We start from the raw sequence: 24,868 nt of genomic DNA, 5'->3' as shown, positions 1-24,868 counted from the left end.
TGACCTAGAAAGCTAAAATTTGTATTATACCCTATTGTCGACTCTCTGATTTGAATGGAAACGGTTTTGAATCGTTTTGAGCAGTTGTGCAGTTTCCAGAAAATTTTTGAAAATTGAAATTCCTGCTAAATTTTTATCTAAGGAAGTTGCAGAGGTAAAATTTACTTTACTCCCTAATTTCAACATCTGAGACTCTGTCGAGTACACATCTTTCTTCTAGAATCAGTTTCCGTCAGTTCAGATTGTTGTTCAAATTGCAATTATGAAATCGCTGGGGAAAGATATGACATTTCCATTTTCCAAACGTGCAGAAAACGATTTTGGAAAAATGGTGTGTAGGTAGTATAATCGTTCAAATAAATCACCAACAACTTCAACGACTTGATTTTTTTTTTTTTTTTTTTTAAATTCATCAATTTGTCTAATGGAGTTTTTATCACTGCTCTAATTTTATCTTCAGTTCCAATCTAATTTTATTTATATTTATTTGTGGAAACTGGGATAAATATACTTTTCAATTTATTTTCCTTTCAAAAATAATGTAGATAAAACTTAATTTAATGTTTAAATTACCTACTCAAACTTTTAGTCCTCAGCTCAATTCAATTTTAGAATTAATTATCTCTAAGTGTTAGTAGATAAGTAGAAGGCTACTAATCAATGTTTTCATTTTTAAAAACCTTTTTTAAAATTGTTCAATTTTTATTACATACGAATACCTATTCATATTTTTCTCTCCATTTCCGTAGACTTTCATTCTTTTTTATCACATACCAGAGCGGAAAATTTAATACTTATAGATAGGTTTTGGCGTTCTGGGTTTTTAAATTTTGACAAATAAATTCATTTCATTTAACGCGTGCAGCGTGAAAATAAATTGTTGCGGCTGACATTTAAAAAAAAAATTGCATGAAATGGCCTCGGACTTGGATAAGCGCAAGCGCATTCAGAAGCATATTGGCATATTATTTATATTCGCGTGCTGTACCTTCTTCTATATTCCCGTAGGACTTCCTCTTCATTTCATGTTCATTATTCGCGGCAAATGCTGCGACTCAGCTGTCTTGATTTGAACTGCAAACGTTGACATGGGTGATTTTTTACTTTCGTTGCATTTGTGCCAATTTTTGTTACGATTACCTACTTGTAATTTTGTTTCGAGTCCGTGTTGAAAAGTTGTAGAAATTATTTTCGGGGTGTAAAAATAATTACGATGTACCTATTTTAAAATATGAATGCTATCCGGCTTTAGATCATCAATTCATCATCCACTGATGATAGAAATTGGATACCTACTTGATTGTCATTTGGAAACATAGGAATGTCGCAGCCGGCTGATTATCAATCGGGTTTGTTATCTTATCATATGTTGTCCATAGCTAGATTTATTCACCTGTTGCTACTTATTTTAAAGGGATTTTAATAATAATACTAGGGGGCTTCGCCCCCTAGGTCGCTCCGCGACCTCGACCCCCAGCTCGCGCACTCGCTTCGCTCGTGCTGCTCGCCCTGGACCTCGCTTCGCTCAGGCCTCTCGCCCCTTCGGGGCTCGCTTTTTTGACAACTCAACTCATGCCCCTACTCCTAAATGCAAATCAGTTGAAATGTGTCAATAGCAAATTCTACTCCGGTTCTAAAGTACAATGTTTAAAAAATTCAAGTTTGAACAATATTTTTATCAATTTCTATACAATGAATTAACGACATTTTTTTTCTCAAAAAACTTACATCTATTCACTTCAGATTTATACCTTGAGGTGTTGAATTACTCTGGTATACATATTGACTTGATAATTATCATCATTTTTTATAGGAGTAAATTTTCTGAAATTCTACATATGTAAAATTGGTAAAAAAAAAATGTTTGAAATTTTTGTAAAATGATGGCATAAAATGAGTAGGTAGTGAGTATGCTGGAGTAATTCAATTCTATTAAATGAAAATCTGAAGTAGGATAGTCAAATTTGTATCCCAAGTATAGAAACCTTACCAGTGGTAGCTTAGCTAAGGGAGGGACGTGACTTGAGCCACCCACCCCCCCGAGAGTGAAAATTAGAAAAAAATGCACGCAATAATGAACCGTTTTTTTCGTTTTTCGACCCATTTTTTTCAACAAATTTTCGCTCTCAATTCACTTGAGCAGTAATTGCACCTTCATGTTCATACAAATTATCATACATTACGAAGGGTTTCCATTACATTACCTACCTCTAATTTCGATTTTTCATACCCAAAAATCTGGTTTTGCCCTCTCTTTGAGAAAATTCTGGCTACACTGTACTGAACCCTTCTCCATCTTCACATTAACTTTTTTACAAACAATGTTCCACTAAAATCCTAACCCAAAAATGATCTCAAGTGTAGAACCTCCTCTCCTTATTATTTTAACAGACACCACAATATTCCAGTTTAGAAAAAATAAAATACTATAGCAATGAATGTAACTCGCAACACAACAACATCATTCCCTCCTCAACACCCCTACGCTGTAAACACGCCCACATAGCAACGTTCTGAGTGTATTGTTGTCGGAGTGTATTGTTGTCGGTGTGCATTGTAATACCTACGTGCATTTCTAAACAATAGAGAAAGTGTTTTTTCAATTTTTTCGACCCTTAATTTGAGAAATTCCGATTTTTTTTTCTTGATGACATATCTACACGTCGAAAGGAACGTTTGAAAAAAAAAATTGTCGAAATCGGTTCGATAGAAAAGGCTGGCGAACTCTATCAAGGTTTCTACTCGAAATTCTATTGTTTAAACACAATAGAAAACGTGTTTTATCAATTTTTTCGGCCCTTAATTTCAAAATTTTCGATTTTTTTTTCTTGATGACATATCTACACGTCAAAAGGAACGTTTTAAAAAAAAATTTGTTGAAATCGGTTCAGTAGAAAAGGCTGGCGGACTCTATCAAGGTTTTCTTTCAAACATCTTTTAATATATAAGGATTGGGCTCATATAGCTGCCGAGTATTTTATATAGGTACTTTGCCATATAAGCTTTAACTATACTCATCTAATCCTCAAATAGCAATTTCAGACTCGTGACCTTTGGAGAAAAAAATTCATATACGAATAATCTCCATTATTATATTCTCGAGTGTACCTAATTTGATTACCTAATTTCAGAAAATGAAAATCCATTACCCACTCAGACTCACTTACCAATACAAGACAATGTGCCTCCACATCTCCAGCTTCTATCAACCCTCGATCATTTACTGGTTAAACAGAAAATCGAGTTTTTTGAAGGTAATCATAATTTATTTTGTAAATAAATTAAATTTGAATTGACAAACGTCTCGGTTCACTTTTTTCCTATCCCAAGTTGGTAGGAAAATTTTATCGATGTAAATACTTTGAAAAAATTCGTTGTTTGTTTTATCAATTCGACAGTATTCACTGGAATCGAAACCTGCAACAGATACGAGATCAAAAATAAAGAAGGAGAAGTAATATATTATGCATTTGAAGAGGACGACTGCTGTTCTCGAGCTTGTTACAGGCCTGCCGACAGGCCATTTGATATTCGGATATGGAGTACTGATAAAACCGAAATTATTCATTTGCGTCGTGAATTTGATTGTTCTTGTTGTGGAACTCCTCAGGTGAGATGTACATATACAGCTTTTTTAAGACTGAGAAAATACTTACCTATACCTACCTATTTATCTATTTTAATAAATGTTCATGTTCATATTGTGGGTGTGTGTTTATTCTTTTTTTTTTTTTTTTGCAGATGTTGCACGTTTACTCGCCTCCGGGTAATTTGGTAGGTATAGTGGAGCAAAACTTCACTTGGTTTGCTCCATCTTTTGATATTCAAAACGAACACGGTCAAGCTGTGCTGAAACTCAGTGGTCCTGTCAATCGTACAGCTTTTTTTAGTGACGTTGATTTCAAAGTATGACCAATTCAAATGTTACATTTATTATCTACGAGTAGGTACTTGCAGTTTATGTTCATATTTTAATCAGAATTTCAAAATTATTTCTAGATAAAATCACTCGATAAGTCAACTGTAGTTGGTAAAATCTCAAAACAATGGGGTGGTTTGAAAAGAGAATGGTTCACAGATGCGGATTTGTTTGGTATTTCATTTCCACTCGATTTGGATGTTCGTATAAAAGCTGTTCTGTTTGGCGCCTGCTTTCTGATCGTACGTATTGATTTTTATTTACCTACTCGATATGTCACGTCTAGAATGGAAAAAATCACGTCGCTGTACCAAATGTAAACCTTCATTGGGAGAGGGAAGGGTCCTCCGGAAAGTAATAAAATCACGTCAAAAAAGGTGTTTTTATTAAAAATAGGTACCAAAGATTGTTAAATGTAGCCTTAATGACTTGCATTCTGGCGACTTATGAATGAGCTAAGTAAGCATATCAAATTGTGAATTAATTTTCAGTCGAAATCTTGGTGATTTTGTTTTCTTTTAGGATTTCATGTTTTTCGAACACTGAATTCTCAGACATGAAGGCGTGATGAAGAAAATGGCAAATTGGATTTTAAAGGAATCTGTCGCTGATTATTGAACTTACAAAGGTACTATATCGTTCTACTTTGTTACAGTGTTTTAATTTTTTCGAACATGGTACTTACCTATTTATAATTTTTCCAGGGTTTGACGTTGTCAACGCAGTTTTTTATTTTTTTGTACTTATTTATTGCTGTTTGTTAATCTTAATGCTTATTTATACTCAGGTAACGAAACTCAAGTGCCTATTAATTTTAAAAATCGTTGTTTTATTCGAATTAAGTACCTTTTCTTTTTCAATGTTGCAAAAAGAGCATTTATTTATTCGTATGTTGAATTTAAATTGTATTATTCATGATTTACCTATGATGAATCTAGAGACCTTTCTAATTAAAATATGTGTCTACTCTCACTGTTACTACATACCTATGTGGTGTTATTTTCTGAATTTCTGATACGAGGGAACCTACTGAGACTGAGCATTGCATTCAGTTATTGGTTTTAGAATCAGAATCCATACCGTGGCTCACAACAAAATTTCAGTTGTGTAATTGAAAACGTATAGATGGTGTTTGGAATTTTCCTAGAACCCTCGAAGATCGCTTTCAGTCAAACTTTTGATACCATAGTGGCAAAAATAGTATTTTTATGGCTCCAATTGATAGGAAAAAAAAACATAAATTTCAAGAAGTAGGTATTTTTTTAATAACGAAGCTTGTTTTAAAAAAATCTACTGCGAACCGTCATTTTTGAATTTTTTAAAAATGACTTCCACGAGAAGAACTGACCCTCAAAGAAGAGACAGTTGGACGAATAAAATAAAATAAAAAGTTTGAAAACATTACCTTTAAAAACTCAACATAGTATAAGAAGCCACACAATTTTTCCAGTTTTATGAAATTTTGTCGCTTATTGTAGTCTCCGAGAGGCTCATACTTATTATTAAATATTGATGGAGTTTGTCTCATTTTGATACTAACACTAACTAACCTCTTCAGATATTTTACATACGAAAAGAGATGAGCGAAAGTACAAGCAATTTTCTGAATACCGTTTGTAATAGGTAGAGACATGATTATTTGACGGAAATAAAGGTGAAAATTTTTCGAATAAATCGGTTCAAAAAAGTAAAAACGAAAAAAAAAGTCCATTTTTACAAATTCTGCGAGGGGATTGAAGAAAAATGAACCGAAAAACCGAATAGATAATTATCCGGTTTCCGGTGAACGGAGGTGCTGAGGAACGGGGGTGGTCGACATTCGGCATCTAGCTAGTTGTAAGTTGAAAGCTGGTAAAATGTAATCAATGTGATGTACTTGTAAAATAAGTGCGTGCGGATACGTCTCTGTCTCGTCAATCTGTGGATATCAAGTTATCTTTCATACATATACCTGTAAAAGTGTATTCGTTAATGTGAATATACACTTACGCGTGTACATATTATAGTATTGCTATCGTGTTTCAAGTGAAAATTGCATACATTGTGTGTAATTGTGACATCTCAACAAATATATAATCACCAGTAAGTGTTCAAATGACATCTTGGTTAATTATTTTATGTTTATTAGCTGTAGGTAACTGTGTAAGTGTGTAGAGTAAAATATTGACTTGGTGGAACCTATCTCTAGCTAGGGAAATGCATGTGTCACCTGTCACAGAATACTTGGATAGTTTCTGTGCAGTAGGTACCTACAGATCATCAGCATCAATTAGCATTTACACCTGTAGTCATATCTATTCTCACATTTGCGCTCAATCGCGTCATCGCGTGTGAAAAAGAAATTCAGACTCCACGTCTGAATTTTCGAGTTGTATTTCTATTTCAGTATTAATTTTCAGTAACAAATAATTCTCATTTCACTTATTACAAATAGTGCTTTCTTATTTCTTGTGTTAATAGGTAAAGCACGAAATTGCATCAGTCAGTCCACTTTCAAGTTCCAAGGGAGAAGTAAAAACGTGGTATAAGAAAGCTGCCTGAACCACTGCGCTGCTCAACCACCGCCCAAGGTTATACATTGGTCCCTGTCGAGCCCCTTCAAGTTTCAACTGCTCTTGCTGTAACTAACTGCAACATGTCTTTTTCCATCCCTTCTGTGTTCGTGTAAGTGTATTCATTTATGTATTTAATCACACACAACGACTTGCTTGCCTTATTTTGCGCCAGTCTAGTTCTATTTTGTACCAATATAAATTTAATCATACAACGAACGAATTTTCAACAGATCCCAATCCACGTCTAAAGCGCCCGCTGAAGCAGACCAAACTGCTACCAAGCTGGACCACGAAGGAGGAGACGTTGCTGAAAAGAAGACCACAAACAGTGACGAGTATAAGCAACTGGTCGAAGAATACTCGACAATGAAATTACGTCAATGTGCGACATTTTACGACGATGATGTCCCTTGTGTAGTGCCGGTGATGATAGGTACAAAAATAGTAGGAATGGAACTTGTTACAGGATCAGTACCCAATATAACAAACTACCAAGCCATTGACAGCATACGCCAAGTTGCGCCAGATTATGTGGAGTCAATTCAGCTGGAAAATGCACTCGAGCTACAAATGGCTACTGGTGCAAACATAAAAACTGATACCACCGTAGCTGTTATAAAAATGTTCTTTGGATCTGAAATTCTTCGCGTGCCTTTCTACATAATAGAAACTGAAACTGCAGAACCCAAATTCTTTATGGGTACAAAATCGATGATTGTTCACGGGATCAATCCATGGATTCGTGGAAGCTGCGCAACTTTCCAACAATCAGGCAAAAAAGCCTTCTTGGTTCCATACGTCGAACCTGATCAATATGCCGACGCGCGGTCTCACTTCAACGTTAAGGTTAAACATTTAGAGACATACACGCGCGACGAAATTGCACAGGAAATGGGTATCAAGCGCTTAATATGTAATACGTATTATTTAATTTAATTATTACCTGTATATTCTCAAACATGAACTAATTCAAATCTGTATTGCTTTGTAATTAATAATGTATCTACATTACGAGAATTAAATAACGGATTTGTATCACTGAATTATGCCAACATTTAATTTGATCCATTAGGTACTTAACTAAATATGGTAAGGATTTACTTTTCAACCCTTATTGGTATTGTGTCATTCAGTTTCACCTTTGGTATCTACGTTGAGTTGCAACCTACAGTTTCATTCTTGGTTTTACTCTTAAAATCGCAGAAAAAGCCTTATGAACACGGCAGAGGCAATTCATTCGTATACACTTTATTCAGTTTTATTTATTTATTATCTAAATTGAAGGTTAGGTACTTACCAAATGAAAGTGTTCAAATTTTATTTTGGGAGATAGCTAAAATTCAAGACAATCCACATTGAGAATTTATTGATTCTGAAAATTTCAATTTACCTGATTTGAATAAAATTACATCGTCATGTATTCCCATTACGTCAGATTCTGATGGCATCAAAACTCAACTGAAGATTTGTAAAATATACTTACAATTTACAGACGTGTACCTAATTGTTAGCAATAACATTGATTCGCATCAAGAATTGAATTGATCAACGTCTACAGGTTCATAATATGGTATTGAAATTTTTTCTGTATACCAGCAAACATTTTCTAATTCGTTTTTGTTTTTTTTTCAATGGAAGAATACTAGATACGTATTAATATTACTGAATATGGTGGAATTGAACGGGCTTATCGATGAAAAGTTTGAAATTAACCAAGATGAAAATGTTTATTTTGAAAAAGAGACAATTTATAAATCTCAGAAATTCGTTTACGAGTAAGTACCTACCTACCTATTTAAAAATAAATCAGAAGCATAACTACTCTAGCACATAGATACGAGTAGGTAGTAACATTCATTACTGTTCTTTCAGACCAAAAATTAAGTTCTCAAAATGATACTTATGCAAATACCTATTAACAATAACTTATTTATTGAAATTAAATTAGAGGTGAACATTTTAGAAATTTTAGTAAACCGTAGGTAATAAGGTACCTAACTAAAAGTTTTTAATTTAAAAGAAGAATTTTGGCTCAGAAGGTTCTTGTATTAAAAAAGTACTTTAGTTAAAATTCGAAATCAAGCCTATAAAAATTCAACATGACTTCAAGCCATAGAGAATTTTCTATTGTGATAATATTCGAGGCTTACTGATAACAGAGCGACTTTGGGGGCTTGTATCAAAAAAATAAGTGTACATAATTCGAAAACAAGCACAAAGTGATTTCTTAATTTTTGGAAATTCTTAAAAATTCAAAATTGAACACTTTTGACAAAAATTTTGCCTTAAAAAAATATAACTAGGTATACTTATTCAGTAAAAATGATGGAAATTAGTCCTGGAACTAATGAAAGCTCCAGCGTGATTATCGATTTCACCATAATTTAAAAATTTCTTTAGAAGGCATGAAAATTAATTTGAGCAGTTAAGAATAGAGTTGTGGCTTATTTTCAACCTGCTTGAGCTTGAAGCGTTATCTCATTTGACCCGATCTCCACCTGTACCCTTGAAGATGTTTTTTAAAATTATAATTCTCCAATTAAGTACATATAAGTATTCTCCTTGAAAATATATCTATTACCTATTAGTCAAAAAAACGCTTGTCAGATGTCCGCGCGGAAATCAGTCCAAATTCTCGTTAACTGAACCCAGAATAAGCCACATTTCGGTTTTAAGCTGCCCAAGTTAATTTCAACGCTTTCTGCAGAAATTTTGAAAATTCTGAAAAAATCAGAAATCGCACTGGAGGTTTCAGAATGATTCTAAGTAAGAAAAATCGGATTTGAGGAGTTGGTTTTCGACAAGACAAAGTCATTCGTGCAAATTTTCATGATTTCCTTTCCAATAGAAATTTTTTTATTTTAATTTTTTTTCCTTATTACTTACTTTGTTAGATGTACAGGGAGCGCAGAAATATCGAGTACCTACACCCCAAAGAAAGCTTCTTCCGGAAAGTAATACGTATGTAAAATCACGCCAAAAAATTTGTTTTTATTGAAAAAATACTAAAGATTGTTAAATGTAGGTAGCCTTAATGACTTGCATTCTGGCAGCTTATGAGCTAAGTAAGCATATTAATATTAAATAATTGTGAATTAAATTTTAATCGAAATCTTGATGATTTTTTTCCTTTAGGATTTGTGATGAAAAATGTGGTCAAAATGGATTTTAAAGGAAATCTGTCGCTGATTATACAAACGTAGTACTATCGTTCTACTTTGTTACAGTGTTTTATTTTTTTTCTAACGTGGTACGTTACCTACTAAGTATCTACTACCTACCTATTCACAATTTTTCCAGGGTTTGAAGCTGTCAACGCAGTTTTTCATTTTTTTTGGTACTTATTTTAAGAATCAATGTTTTATTCGAATTACCTTTTTTTTCCATAGCTGCAAAAAGAGCATTTATTTATTCGTATGTTCAATTAAATTATACTCATGATTTATGAATGAACCTAGGAACCATCCTAATTAAAATATGTATCTCCTCTCGCTGTTATTACTTATTTAGTGTTATTTCCTGATACAAGGGAACCTACTGGGCACTGGGCATTGCATTCAGTCATTGATTTTAGAATCAAAATCCACAACGTGGCTCACAACAAAATTTCAGCTGTGTAATTTGAAAACGTACATATAGATCATGTAGTGTTTGGAATTTTCCTGGAACCCTCGAAGATCGCTTTTAATCAAACTTTTGACACCATTTCCACGGCAAGAAGAGAACTCACACTCAAAGAAGAGAGAGTTGGATGAAAAAAAATCTGTTTAGTTTTAAAACGTCTGCATAAAAAAGGAGAATTTGTAGCCGATGGCGAGCCTGGTACCCGAGATGTGTTAATTTATTTGTTTCTAAAGTATTTAGAAAAACGACCCCAACCTAAACCATGTGCGCCCATCGGACACTGTGACGAATTACGTAGCCAACGATCACACATGTTTGTGTCTTTAAATAGGCAATAAAATACGTAAAACAGAAATCATAACTCTGGTCCTTTTCAAGGAGAGAAAGAGAATGCCGTTGTGTATCGTCCGCTCTGTATATAAATGATGTAAAAAGTACAAAAATATACGTTCTGACGAATTTCTAAAATTGTGCTTATTTTTTGCTCAAAAACATCACGATTCGATTAATTTAAACACCATCTCTGAAAACCCAACATTCCATATAAACCACACAATTATGACATTTCGTCGTTTATTGTGGTCTCCGAGAGGCTCATACTATTAAATATTGAAATATAATATTAGAAATGAGCACTTTCAAAATTTTAGGAAACCGTAGGTAGATAGCCTAAGTAACAGAAATTTTTCAATTGAAAAAATGTTCAGCATAGCATGGCGACGACTTTCTGTGAGGAGTTACCTATCCTCAAGCTGATCCACAGTCCACAGATTTGGATACCTAAGTGCTTCAATCGCGGAGGTGAATACGTCAAAAAATAGCTAATGAATGTATAGCTTTCATATTTTTCATGAATAAACTTTCTGTAATTGTAGTTTTTGAATAATTAATTGCCTTTGTTACCTTACTTTTTGTACGACCCTCGTACCTACTACATTACATAACTAAACACGAAAGTAAGACAAAGAAATAGTTATAAAGATGTAAAAGAGCATGGTGGAGCGAGCCAACAGACAATAGAGTCTAGAGAGATGAAACGAATGATAGCTGATGAATGAAGGGTGTTTAGGGAGAAAAGAGAAAGCGATTTCAACGTTTGCAATGGAATGCAGCATGATGTAAAGATAGAAAAAGACCAATAAAGGAAATACGGCATGGCTCACTTAAAAACATTGTATCATTGCATACTGTACTATACTACCCTAGACTGGTTTCCAGTCTTTATAGAAATGTGTTGTCGCATCTTCGTCTTTGACTAGGGTCACCTACCCTTACACACAATAACAACCACTGCCCAACAACGCCACGAAAGTCTTTTTTTACACATTGCATACCTACCATTCCATGCGTCTCGCATTGAATGCATTCACTTGACATTTTTCACGCGCCTTCACGGTAGTGATGTAAAACAAGGGCGTGCGAATACATCTCTGTCAGTCTGTCTCAGTGTCTCGTCAGAGTGTGGATATCAAGTTATCTTCCGTACACATACCTCTTACGTGTGTAGATAGGTATAGTTTTTTTAGTGTTTCAAGTGAAAATTGCATACATTCTGTGTAATTGTTATATGTATCTGAACAAATAATCACCACTCACCAGTAAGTGACATCTTGGTTATAGTTATTTTGGGTTTATTAGCTGTAATAACTGTGTAGAATAAAATATTGACGAGGTGGAGCCTATCCTCTAGCTAGGGAAACGTATATGTTATGGAACCCATGTGAAAAAATACTAGTTTCTTGAAGATACCTACTGTAAGTTTTTTTAAAACACTTACAGTATACTTATAGTTCTTGATTCAATACTTATATGGTATAAACCTACGTAAGATTTAAAAATTGAAATTTTTATTTCCATGTACCTATACCTGCAACATAAAGGATGTTAGCCTAAATACCCAATTCGGTATAAGGGTATCTACGCGTTGATTTGTACACGATACCACCTCGAGTGCTTATACGACTCAATGATGATACCTGCATAGTATCCAAATAAATCACCTTTTCTGCATATCGATTTCAAAAAAATTAATAATTTACCTAAAATTATTCATCATAGGTACCTACTACAAATAATTTTTATCAACTTTCAGATACCTATACTTTGTATTATAACATTTATAACACAACAAAAAGTTGAAAATTTTAGAAGTCCGTTCCTAAAAAATAATATAATATTCACAAATAAACCTTCAATTTCTAAGCAGCGTGTTGGATGAGTTGGAGCCCCGCTCTGATTGCAAAATTTTGAAATTTTTTTGGGAGGTTTTGGAAAATTTTGAAATTTTTTTTTATGTATTTTTTGGAAAATTTTATCATTTTAGAATGCTTTTTATACTATAACATACCTACAATGTTTTGCAAATGCATAATTACGTAGTAATTCTGTTTAAGTTTCACCATAACTACACCATAAATGAGTTACTTACTTATGTACGAAATTACCGTAAGTTATATGTACTTCAAGTTTTTTTTTTTTATAGTAAACTAATACGTAGTAGGTATTTTTTCACATGGGAATACTTCGATAGTGTCAGTGGTCAGTGCAGAGTGCAGTAGGTACAGATCTGAGATCATCAGCATCAAAGCATTTAAACCTAAAAACCTTTAGTCATACTCATTGTCGTTCAATCGCGTCATCGCGTGTGATAAAAAAAATTCAGACTCCACATCTGAATTTTCGAGTTGTGTTTCTGTTTCAGTGTTAATTTTCAGTACCTAACAAATAATTCTCATTTATTACAAATAGTGCGTTCTTAATTTTATTCCTTGTGTTAATAGGTAAAGCACGAAATCGCATTAGCCAGTCCACTTTCAAGTTCCAAGGGAGAAGTGAAAACGAAGCTCCTCCGCCTAAGCTTATAAATTGGTCCCTGCTGAGCCCTTTCAACTGCTGTTGCTGTAACCGTCATATCTCTTTTATCATCTCTTCATCTGTGTATCTGTACAGTGTACGTATTCATCTATCTATTCAAACACACATAACGACTTGCTTAGTCTACAATCCACGGTGCAAAAAGTGTATACGTTAGAAATCGGTTTTACTGAAATTTTTTGGCCAAATGTAGAAGGGACCCTCGAAAACCCGAAACGCGATTTCAATATTTCAAACTTTCACAATAGGGGGCTGGAGCCTCAAAGGGGTCAAAGGGGTGTGTTTCTGAACCTGAACGTGGTCAGCACCAACAAATGAAACGTGTGGTCGAGAAGGGTACTAGGCCTACCACCAGATACCAAATACATATGTGTTTTTTTTGTTGGGAGTTAGTTAAAATTGATTTTATTGCACTTTGAATGCAGTTTTTATGCATTTTTTATGGTAAAATCGTACTGTAATCATTCATAAGTGTGAGTGGCAAACGAGAGATTTTCGTGAAATTAGTCTGACTACCTAACCTAAGTTATTTCCAACGGAACTGAAAAAAGCGACTGAAAAATATTGCGGCACCTTTCATGAAAATTTTTAAATAGTCTTTTTTCTTGCTAAAAATTGTCGCTTTTTCGTAAAAAAAATCCAAAAGGGTTCAATTTTTTTTCTAAAAATTACCCTAAAGTATACCTAGTTTTTTTTGCCAAAAAATGCCAAAAATTCTCGCTTTTTAAAAAATTGAAAAAAAAGCCTCACTTTCACGTTGTATTATTTTTTGCCAATAGGTAATTTAATTACCAAAAAAGTCTTACTTTTTGCTGAAATTTTCAGTCTTGCTTTGCTGGTTTTCAAAAACTCTCGCTTTTTTCAAAAATCAACAAAAAATCTCGTTTTATCAACATTGCTAAAAAGTGTCATTTTTTGCAAATCATTCCAAAATCTTACTTTTTTCCAAAAATTTCACAAAAAAGTTAATTTTTCGGAAAAAAATTTGCGAATATTTTTTACTTTTCCTCGTAAATACTTACTTTTTAGTTTTTAGCACAATTGCTAAAGATTTCACCTAGGTAGGTATCTAAAAGTCTCGCGTTTTTGCTAGAAATTTCCAAGAAGCATCATAGTTTCCAAATATTTTGTTTTTGGCAAACTTTTTATTTTGTAAAAAGTTGTAAAAAAGTTTCTTTTTTCAAAAAAACTGCCAAATTTTTAAAAAATTGTCCTAAAAGTCCTTCCTTTTGCAGAAATTGTCAAAGTCTCACTTTTTCATCAAAAAGTTTCAAAATATGTAGTTCGTGTTTTTTTTTTTTTTTTTTAAGGTATAGGTAGATGTTTTTTTTTTGTCTCAAAATGTTTCGCTCACTGTCTGTCACTTTTTTGGACATTTTTCAGTTACTTTTTCGAAAATGTTGCAAACTAATACATATTAAGTCATTTGTAAAATCTCACGTTTTGATAAGTCGCACGTGAATATTCACTAAAAAGTTTTCGAAGTACACCTTAGGGCGGGGAAGGGGGCAGAAAAGGGTTGAAATTCAAAATTAATGGTATCATCGGATTCTACGCAAAATTTTAGTGCATTTTGATATAGGTTACACGGGAATATTCATAAAAAAGTTGTCGAACTACACTTTAGGACAGGGGGAGGGGCACAAAGGGTTGAAATTCAAAATTATTGGTTCCGTTGGAAATAATCTTGTCGAACTAATTTCACGAAAATCTCTCGGTTGCCGCTCATATGTACTTATGATTATACAAAACGATTTAATCATCAAAAATGCATAAAAACTGCATTCAAAATGCAATTAAAATAACTAAAATCCAATTGTGTCAAGTCCCAACAAAAAAAAACCACATATTTGGTATCTGGTGTTAGTAGGTACCTTCTCGACTACGTTTCATTTTTTTGGTGCTGACCACGTTCAGAAATATACCCCTTTGAGGTTCCAGCACCCTATTGTGCAAGTTTGAAATATTGAAATCATGCGTTTCGAGTTTTCGAGGGTCCCTTCTACATTTTGCCGGATGATTTTTTTTGGTAAGCAAAAAATTTCAATATGGTAACACTTTTACGTGTGTGGATTGTAGAGTAATTAGTTCTTTGTACCACTCTGAATTTATTCATACAACGAACGAATTTCCAACAGATCCCAAACCATGTCTGAAGTACTCGCTGATATCAACGTGGACCATGCAGAACAAGACATCGCTGAAGCTGAAAATATGACCACTGACACTGACGATGACGAGTTGAATCAGCTGGCCGACGATTACTCAAAATTGAAATCTCGCCAATGTGGGACATTTCACGATGCTGTTGCCACTTGTGTAGTGCCGGTGATGATAGGTACAAAAATAGTAGCGATGAAACTTGATACAGGATCAGGACCTAATATAATCAACCAACAATTGGTTGACAGCATACGACAAGTGGCACCAGATTGTGTAAAACCAATTCAGGTGGAATATCCACTCCAGCTACGATTTCCTAGTAATCAAATCATAAGTACCGCAGTTGAAATAAAAATGTTCTTTGGATCTGAAATACTGCACATGCCATTCTACATAATAGAATCTAAAGCTGCAGGATTCAAATTCCTTATGGGCAGAATATCAATGGCTCATTACAAGATGGCTCTGTTCATACATGAGAAATGCGCTGGTTGCAGACCATCAGGCAAAAAACCTTTCTTGGTTCCATACCTCAATTCTGATCAATATGCCGATGCGATGTCTCTCAATGTCGAACATTTAGAGACATACACGCGTGACGAAATTGCCCAGCAAATGGGTATCAAGCGCTTAATATGTAATACATATTATTTGATTTAATTATAAAATTGAATATCATTCTATTTCAAGTTTCATAAAATTGAATAATTGATAAGTGTAATGCTTTGTAATAATCTACGTTTTTCGAGAATTAAACGTTTATATTACTTGATTTATGTCACCATTTCGTTCGATCCATTAACCGCATCTAGTAAGGATTTACTCCTCAACCCTTTGGTAGGTATTGCGTTATTCAGTTTCACCTTTGGTATCAATGTTGAGTTGGACCTACAGTTTCATTTTTGGCACTTCCTTCGTATAGGTACACTTTATTCAATATCATTATCAGAATTGAAAAATACCTGTAAGTTTATCAAATGAAAGCGTTCAAATTTTTCTTTTGTAATAGCTAAAATTCGAGACAATCCACTTTGAGAATCTATTAATTCTGAATATTTCAATTCAATTTTGAATAAAATTACATTGTAATGTATTATTTCCATTACCTACGTCAGATTCTGATACATAGCATCAAAATTCAACCGAAGATTTGTAAAATACCTACACTTTACACACGTGTATCTACCTAATTGTTTGCAATAGGTAACACTGACTAGCATCAAAAATTTAATTCATCAACGTTACAAACTGAAAATGGATGAATATTTATTTTCGGATATACATATTTATCATTGTAATTTCATTTCAGGAATAAGTAAGTAAACATATGCCAACTTTGCCTCAAAGCTACAATTGAGGGGTTGAATTGGAAAAGGGCCGGGCCGAAGTCATTTTTTTTAAAACTAATTTTTACAAGTTCAAATAGACTTCAGACATTTTTTTCTGTGAGCAAACATTTTCCAATTCGTTTTTTTTATTTTAATTTTTTTATGGAGAACACTTTAATATCACTGAATATTATGGCAGGAATTGATAATAAAAAATAATTTTTAATATATTCCAAAATGTAAAAATCAGAAAAACAAAAAAAATGAACAAGGTCCCTTTTCCATGGAACCCCTCAATTCTGCTGGACGGTGGACGGGTTTATAAGCTATGAAAACACCAAATTGGTAAACTCTCATCGAAATGGATTCGCCAAATGAATTTCAAAATCACTGATCCAAATTCAACGATCGATGAAAAGTTTAAAATTACCAAGATGAAAAATTGAAAACATTCATTTTGAAAAAGAGACAATTTCTAAATTTCAAAAATTCGTTTAGGCATTTTAAAATGAAACAGACGAATAACTACCTCGTAGATACGAGTAAGTATAGTTTAATTCATTACTGTTATTACAGACAAAAAATCAAGTTCTTAAAATGATACTAATTATGCAAGTAAGTACCTAGGTATTAATAATATTGAAATTAAATTAGAGGTGAACATTTTTAAAATTTTAGTAAACCGTATAGGTGATAAGGTAACAGAAAGTTTTTAATTAGAAAAAAGAATTTTGGCTCAGGGTTCTTGTAAGCAATAAAAAAAATACCTGACTTAAAATTTGAAATCAGGCCTCTGAAAATTCAACATGACTTTAGGTCTCGGAAAATTTTCTATTATGATGATATGTGGATTGTGGGGCTTACAGATAAGAGAGCAATTTTGGGGACTTGTATCAAAAAAATAAGTGTAATTCAAAAACAAGCCCTAATTAATTTCTCGATTTTTGGAGAATTTTGAATTTTTAAAAATTCAAAATTCAACTTTTGACTAAAATTATGCCTTAAAAAAATATACACTTATTCAGTAAAAATGGTAGAAATCCGTCCAGGAACTAATTATTATCTCCCTTGAACTGAATTTTATTATTCTAACAAGTCATGTCATATCTGGAAGCTCCATGCAACGCGATTATCAATTTCTCCAAAATATAAAAATTTCTTTAGAAGGCATGAAAATTAATTTGGGCAGTCAAGAATAGAGTTCTGGCTTATTTTCCATCTGCTTGAAAGTTGAATTGTTTATCTCATTTGACTCGTTCTCCACCTGTCACCTCGACGATGTTTTTTTGATTTGAATTCTCCAATGCTCCTTAAAAATAATTATTTTAGTCAACCTATACTTCATCTCGGAGAATGTAGAGAATTTTACGTAGATTTTTTCCTTACCTCAAACACCTATTTTCACAATTCACATTCAAAATTTCGAGTAAATCATTTAAAAACAAAAAAACAATTTTCTCCAAGAGGTTTACAACACTTTGAGCTTTCATAATTTACTTTATTTTGTAGGGAATTTTACCTAGATTATAGTCTTTACCTCAAACCACCTAAAACACCTGTCCTCACTCAAAATTTCGAGTAATTTTCATAAAAACAAAAAAATCAGTGCATCACACCGATCACACTGCACAGATCGCCGCGAGGATATCAGTAGCTGAAGTGGGGTAGTGAAACGCTTCATCAGGACAAGTATATTTCATCATTTCATTATGTTTGACGACGACGACGTTTGACGACTTTTCAAATCGTCTCGCTGGAGTTTAGCATTCATATTTTCATGTTCAATGTTGTAGATTTCGATGTGTATGGTGTGCTTTGTGAATTGTGATTGTATTTCGCTGTCGGCGCTGTCGCATTTTGGTGGTAATGACTAATGAATAGTAATTTTATAGATTATTATTTGTGTTGAATTTTGTGTTATTTTGTGAAGGGTGATAGTACTTACAGTGACCTCGTGTTACTGACCCTAATAGCTGGGGTGAGTGGTGTGTATTTATTGTTAGTGTAATAACATTGAATAATTTACTTTTTGCTTTGGCTTTTGTCTACCCGAATATCGTTGATAAACGTTTAATTTTTACAACTTTTACAAGTGGCTAAGAATTCTGTAAAACAGTAGCTGCTGTAGCATATTACAGTAGAAAAGTGAACAACGTGGTAACAGTCGAGTGCTGGAGTGCTGCTGCTTCCGCTCCCGCGCAATTTCATGTTGTTTCCACTACTGCGTCGTAAAATCAACACGTTTGCGTATTTATAAGTAAATAATTATAACGTATTGTTACTTATTTTATTACGCCAATCGAAGATACTAGTATGGTTCATCCAGCTGACAATAATAATGGCTCAAGTAATGAGGAATTACCGCCTTCCTCAGATGAAAAACTCGTTAAATTGAGAGATGATCTCGATAATACAGATGCAAAATTGGAAGAAGTGATCAAAATGTGTCTGGAGGAGTCAGAGATACGTAAGATTCTTACCCATACAGTGCTTAACCTAAATAAAACCGTAACCGATATGCAGAGAAATGGCAATGGTTTAAATAAAAAACCAATTAAATTAGACCTGGAGGTCCTCAGAGCTGCAGACATACGGTTCACAGAACAGAACCGTATGTTTCCTCACGATTACGTCGAGAAATTTGATCATTTCACGAAAGCGACTGACGTACCGGATTCGCATAAGGCGTTTAAATTTCGAGCTATGGTGGAAATGGAAACCTACGATAAGGAATCATGGGTGAACAACCTCCTAGCAGATGATTCGTACAAAAACACAAAAAAGTACTTTTTACGTTATTACTGGAACGAGCAAGCACAGAATGAAGCGGAGGCAGCCTTTGAAGATTGCGAGGTAGCATTCAGCCTCCAAGATATGATCGGAAAACTGGTCAAATGGACCAATGCAATGAAACATGTCGAAAGTCGTCCTCAAGAATTTGTGATGCGGCTCATTGCACACAAGATACCATCAAAGTACCGCCAATCCTCGCAACCGCTCCTGGAAGAGGGACAAACCATGGATCAATTCATAGAGAAGTTGAGAAGGTTAGGTGATTATGATCCTGATTACACTAGACACCAAGAAATCGTAATCGACCCAAGTCCACAACGTACGGATCCAATGCTAGAGAGGCAAATGATGAATTCCGGCATCACGAGCTCGTGTGTGGCGCCTCAATTTTATACGCCGCAACCAGTGTTACAAGGGCCATTACGAACGCCAGTGCCCCCATCTGTGAAGCCTCAGTTTTATGCGCCGCAACCGTTGCTACGAGGGCCATTACGAATGCCGGTACCCTCACCTGTGAAGCCTCAGTTTTATGCGTCGCAACCATTGCTACAAGGGCCATTACGAATGCCTTCACCTCGAAATTTTATGCCAATTCATAGGTATAACAATGCCAATACGAATTCGAATTTTAATACAGAAAACTTCGGCTTCTCCGGCTTTCGCTAATCCGGACAACCAAATTCCTCAATCAGTCCGGATAATCGGAAGTCTACTGCATTCACTGATTCGTGATACAAAGACCCCTACATAGGGGACAGATGTGTTTCAATAACCCCAACGGCGGTAATTATAACCGCAACAATGATTGTAATAATACACCAAACGAGTGTAATAATCAAAATAATAACCCAAATGGTAATCAAATCAACTATCAAGATAATGGCAATAATATAATGTTGCCACACCATCACCAAATACGAATCAGCCAACTACGGCTCTATCTACGATGATGCCTCTGAGCAAGTAATCACATAAGTCAACCACAAATTGGAACAGAGAGTCCATTAATATTTCCGCAGCCGGAAAATTTACAAAATTACAATTTTGGTCAAAATGACACCACCACGCAGGTATTATAATAATGGGTTGTTTCACAGCTGCTATAGCCCTACCAGGGACCTACTCGCCAAAATTGCGAATCAAACAAAGACAGCGATAAAAATTCGCAAATTAATAATCAATCAGATGATTCGAAAATGGGACAGCAACTAACTGAATCCCATGATGACTGGTTGATGAGTCAAAAACAAAAGAGCAAATAAATAGGTATTTACAAAGCTCGTATCTTGGTTGAAGAAACGGAATAACATATTGATCACAGAATCAAAATAAACGTAAAGTAATGTTTAATGGCACAAACGAGTGACGTTATGTATTTCTAAAGGTACATCGAACCATCCTTTCTTAATTATACGTAGGAATGGTACGCTTTCAATATTACAGACATGGAAAAATACTTGTAAAGAAATAGCTGTTTCGCCTGTTTCTCTCTAGTTGATAAACTATCTCACTCCATTGTGATGAATGAAAGAAAACAATTCTGCATCAGGCAGCTCATCTGCTCATCGAATGGATCAGTAATGATTCGCAAATCATATCACCTGATTATTGTAAATGGTGATAATCTTTGCTTTTTTTTCTTCATTATTTTTTTTTTTTTTTCAAAATTTTACCCTCATTAGGGAAGAATTACAAATTTACGTCGGTAGTATTCTTTTCAACAAAGATAACAAAGGACCCTTTTTTGTTTTCCTTCGGATCTTTTAAACAAAATTGTAGGTGTTTGTGAAGCTTTAAAGCGAAAGTGCAAATGCTAAAAAATTGAAAAAAGGTATTCCAAGGAAAAAGCCAACGGTAATTTATTTTGATTTTAATCACCAGAATTTTCAAAAAATTAAATTCTCACTCAAGCCTATAACATCTTTTCGTAGTTGCGATCATGTTTTTAAATTTTATCATTTTCAACTATGAGTGAGAATAATGCAATAAATATATTCATTAAAGTTCTACATTTTACTGATGTTTTCAAACCTATTTTGCCAAACTACAACTAGGCAATCTATATTTTTGTAAAAATATTTAATATCAATTTGTTAGCATTCTGCATAGGGAGAAGGGGGGGGGGTGGTTCGTTTTGGGCAAGAAAAAGAAAACTAAAAAAGCCATTCGTGCAAATTCCAAAAACTCAACATCAAACAAAAAATTGTTGATTTTTAAAATTCTATTACTCTTAAACTTTGATATCGCTGAGTACATTTGAAATTCAGGAAAAATGATCAGAAATAGTAAAATTCGGCTGGGGGAGGGGGTAGGTTTTGAACGAGGCAAACAATTTGCGCAAATGTCAATAATTTCATTTTTTGATATTTTTTTCCTCATAAATATTCTCGTAAATAAAAAAATGAAAAAAGTAAGAAACACACTTGTAAATTCCTCCTGGAAAACGAGGCCAAATTTGGATAAAAACCACAACTCAATTTTTAGCAATCCAAATTAATTTCCACGTCTTCTAAAGTACCTACCTAATTTTAAATTCAGGATAGAACCAAATCGCACTGGAGGCTCCAGGAAATGGGCAAAATTCGGTTCGAGAGAATTGATATTAGTTTCGGTGTTCAAATTTCTGTCACTTTTACTACAAAAAATTTTTTTTCAAAGTTGTCAAATGTGGTCCATTCTTTCTCCAAAAATCGAAATCCCGTCAAAGTCAGAGGCGAACACCTCGAGAGATTCTTATTTCTTTTGGTTACTTTTCTAGATAGGTATGCAGTTTATTTTGACTGAATTATGATTTATGAAAATCGAAATTTTGAACTTTGAACACAAATATCTCGAAAACCAAGTTCTCTTGGAAAAAAATAATTTGACTTCAACGATAAGAAATTCCCCAATTATAAGCTCAACAATTTTGTCTGCATTAATTTTTTTCATAGGATGCTTAGTCAGCTCAGAAAATGAATTTTATTAGTCAAAAATTATGAAAAAATAGTAAAAAATGTATAAAGGTAGGCACCACTCACCAACCGACCTAAATTTTGAATTTTTAACCGTATTATCAGTCAATTTGAATTTGAATACTGAGTCGAGGCAGTTCCGTCTTCAGTTCGACTTCTTGTTTTATGCTTCAGTCTACTCGTATATCACCACACACAGAGTGCAATAAATTGTTGCCAAAAGTGAGTGGAAAAAAATTACACGAAAATGACCTTGAATGTATGAGCTGATGCGCATTACGCAGACGCGCAGTAGTGGCGTATACTATTTACACACAAACACTCATATTGTCGGTTATTCTTCTACCAAGTTAGTTACAAAGAACATTGTAAATTTTTCGTTGAAAAGCCGACACTGGATTCGGCAACTGGGTAGGGCAACTGGGCGACTCTACACATTCGGACTTCGAGCTGCGAGCATTGAAATTCCCTAGTTGTACAGTTGTAGTCGATCGTAACTCTGTCGTTACAGTTAGACCATGTGATTGTGATTTTTGGCAATATTTTTTCTTCAAGGTTGAAAAATTAGTTCGAGGTATTTTCGTTTTATCGAAGATAATTTTAAAATAATGAACATTGTGCCGCTTTGGTGATAATTCCATACTTACCTATCTAAAATTTAGTCTCTGTCTCCTTCCGCCCTCCTTCCCTCCAAAATCAAAATCGAATTCATCATTATAATACTCGACACTGCTGGTATTTTTGAAATCATCGGCATCGTAGAAGAATGGAAATGTCACAGGGAGCCAATAATCGATCAGGTTCGTTATAATTTTAAACACCTACATATAACTTGGAGATCGTTAAATTTAAATTCTCGAACTGTACTATATGATTTGCTTGCATAGAGAAAAAAGTAGTCTACCTACCTATCTTATTAGTAATTTTCTACCCTACGATATTAATTTTCATTTGCTCTGTAAATTTTCAGCTGGTTTTACGCCAGTATCAACTCAGTCACAAGCTTATGCGCCTGCAGGTCTCCAGAGCCTTATTAACGTCGATCATTTATTCGTGAAACAACAATATGAGCGATTGGAAGGTAATTAAACTCGAATTCTTTAATAAATTTAAATATTGATAAATATTTCAGCGTTTTACTCTCTAAGAATTCTATAAATTGTCATTTGTTCCTATAAATTTTGCATTAATATCGGTATCAATTTTCCAACAGCATTCACCGGGTTTGAAACATGCAACAAGTATGTTGTCAAAGACCAGCAAGGCCATGACGTATTCTACGCGTTTGAAGAGGATGATACCTGTGCTCGAATGTGTTACAGTGCTTCGCAGAGACCATTCGAAATGAGCATATTGAATAAAGATCAAGTCGAAGTTATCCATGTACGTCGTGATGTTGATTGTTCTTGTTGTGGTTCTCATCAGGTGAGAATTCAACCATTTCTATTCACCTACTCGAGGAATAAACTACGAGTACCTACTTACCTACCTACATGACTTATAATAACAAATTTGACAATTTTTGTGCAGTTATTGGAAGTATATTCGCCTCCTGGTAATTTCATTGGCTCGATAGAACAAAATTTCACCATATTTACTCCGGAATTCGATGTTAAAAACGAAAGCGGCGAAGTTGTGCTGAGAATCGAGGGTCCTCTGATCCGAAGTGCTGTATTTAGTGATGCTGAATTTAAAGTAGGTACCTACCTATCTATTTTTCACACTTTTCATCATTGATCATAATGAACTTATATGGCCATTATTTAACTATTACGTGTATTTCAGGTCATGACCGTCGATAAATCAGCTGTGATTGGTAAAATTTCAAAAACATGGAGCGGCTTAGCCAGAGAATTATTTACTGATTCTGACTTTTTCGGTATCACGTTTCCTGCCGACTTGGATGTTCGCACGAAAGCTAAATTGATTGGTGCCTGTTTTTTGATTGTACGTATTGATTTGTATAGCTATCGCCGAATAAAAGACTGGCGACTGTGAAAAGATATAGTCGAGAGGTCTATAAACTGTTCGACAAATTTTCGTCTTATTGATTTTTTTATTTTTTCGTAGGATTTCATGTACTATGAAAGCTGAACGTTGGCGATGTAATGAAGAAAGAGTGACGGATAAATATGATTTGAAGATTGAATGACCGTTTCTGTGTTCGGTATTATTCCAGCTGAGTTCGTTTTGTTTGGATTTTTTTTTTTTGGTATTGAAATTCATTATTATGAGTTTGAGTGTTTGTTCAGCATTTAATAATTAGGTATTAGATTATGTTTTTTTTTTTTACTTTTTATATCGTCGTTTATTTTTAATTTTATTCTCGTAAAAATCTACATATTTGTAGTCTATGCCTTAATTTACAGCTAAAGTGTCTAACAATAAGTATTTTCTAAGAATCAATTTATGTTACGGAATTATTTTTTTACTTTCGTGTAAAACGTACTTGTTTGAAAACCCTACGCTTCGTAACATTGTTGCCTTAATTTGAGACAAATCAGACAAATGTTTTAATCTGAAAATAATATGTAGATATCTTTTTAATATCCCATTATCGCCATACGTGTAAAAAAACATCATTATCAGTTATAAATTCTTTGATACATAACTCAATGTAACTTTGTAACGATTTTAATTAGCTTTATCTGGTACAAA

At 33.9% G+C, this 24,868-nt stretch overlaps 2 protein-coding genes and 1 long non-coding RNA gene across 4 annotated transcripts; all 3 read left to right on the top strand.

Moving 5' to 3' along the window:
* Positions 1-1,018: 1,018 nt before the first annotated feature.
* On the top strand, positions 1,019-7,517 carry LOC135850027 (phospholipid scramblase 1-like). 2 transcript variants are annotated; one of them, XM_065370834.1, is made up of 9 exons: positions 1,019-1,349; positions 3,132-3,254; positions 3,399-3,610; positions 3,742-3,906; positions 4,000-4,161; positions 4,442-4,547; positions 4,624-6,001; positions 6,380-6,583; positions 6,705-7,517. In XM_065370834.1, exons 1-6 carry the CDS (start codon positions 1,322-1,324, stop codon positions 4,463-4,465), a joined length of 714 nt encoding a protein of 237 aa, XP_065226906.1. In that variant the 5' UTR covers positions 1,019-1,321; the 3' UTR covers positions 4,466-4,547; positions 4,624-6,001; positions 6,380-6,583; positions 6,705-7,517. The 2 variants fall into 2 exon arrangements, with proteins under 2 accessions (XP_065226906.1, XP_065226830.1); XM_065370758.1 differs by lacking the exons at positions 1,019-1,349; positions 3,132-3,254; positions 3,399-3,610; ... (1 more) ...; positions 4,000-4,161; positions 4,442-4,547 and having other exon boundaries at positions 5,673-6,001.
* A 3,990-nt stretch (positions 7,518-11,507) lies between these two features.
* On the top strand, positions 11,508-15,907 carry LOC135842539 (uncharacterized). Its single transcript, XR_010558142.1, has 3 exons — positions 11,508-11,696; positions 12,879-13,048; positions 15,111-15,907. It is a non-coding gene; the product is annotated as an uncharacterized LOC135842539 (long non-coding RNA).
* A 6,670-nt stretch (positions 15,908-22,577) lies between these two features.
* LOC135849729 (phospholipid scramblase 1-like) lies at positions 22,578-24,821 on the top strand. Its single transcript, XM_065370319.1, has 6 exons — positions 22,578-23,010; positions 23,181-23,291; positions 23,424-23,635; positions 23,741-23,905; positions 23,996-24,157; positions 24,281-24,821. The coding sequence occupies exons 1-6, from the start codon at positions 22,977-22,979 to the stop codon at positions 24,302-24,304; spliced, it is 708 nt and encodes a 235-aa protein (XP_065226391.1). The 5' UTR covers positions 22,578-22,976; the 3' UTR covers positions 24,305-24,821.
* Positions 24,822-24,868: the final 47 nt, after the last annotated feature.

This window comes from Planococcus citri, chromosome 1 (assembly GCF_950023065.1).
Source record: "Planococcus citri chromosome 1, ihPlaCitr1.1, whole genome shotgun sequence".
In the NCBI taxonomy this organism is placed as follows: domain Eukaryota; kingdom Metazoa; phylum Arthropoda; class Insecta; order Hemiptera; family Pseudococcidae; genus Planococcus; species Planococcus citri.
The sequence above is the reverse complement of the archived record's forward strand: the minus strand, read 5'-3'. Positions and strand labels throughout refer to the sequence as shown.

Excerpts from the sequence above, each read along its gene's own strand:
- LOC135849729 (XM_065370319.1), top strand. The coding sequence starts at position 22,977 with ATGGAAATGTCACAGGGAGCCAATAATCGATCAG. Across the intron at positions 23,292-23,423 it reads ACAATATGAGCGATTGGAAG|CATTCACCGGGTTTGAAACA; the intron begins GTAATTAAACTC and ends ATTTTCCAACAG. Across the intron at positions 23,636-23,740 it reads CTTGTTGTGGTTCTCATCAG|TTATTGGAAGTATATTCGCC; the intron begins GTGAGAATTCAA and ends ATTTTTGTGCAG.
- LOC135850027 (XM_065370758.1), top strand. The coding sequence starts at position 6,555 with ATGTCTTTTTCCATCCCTTCTGTGTTCGT. Across the intron at positions 6,584-6,704 it reads TCCATCCCTTCTGTGTTCGT|ATCCCAATCCACGTCTAAAG; the intron begins GTAAGTGTATTC and ends AATTTTCAACAG.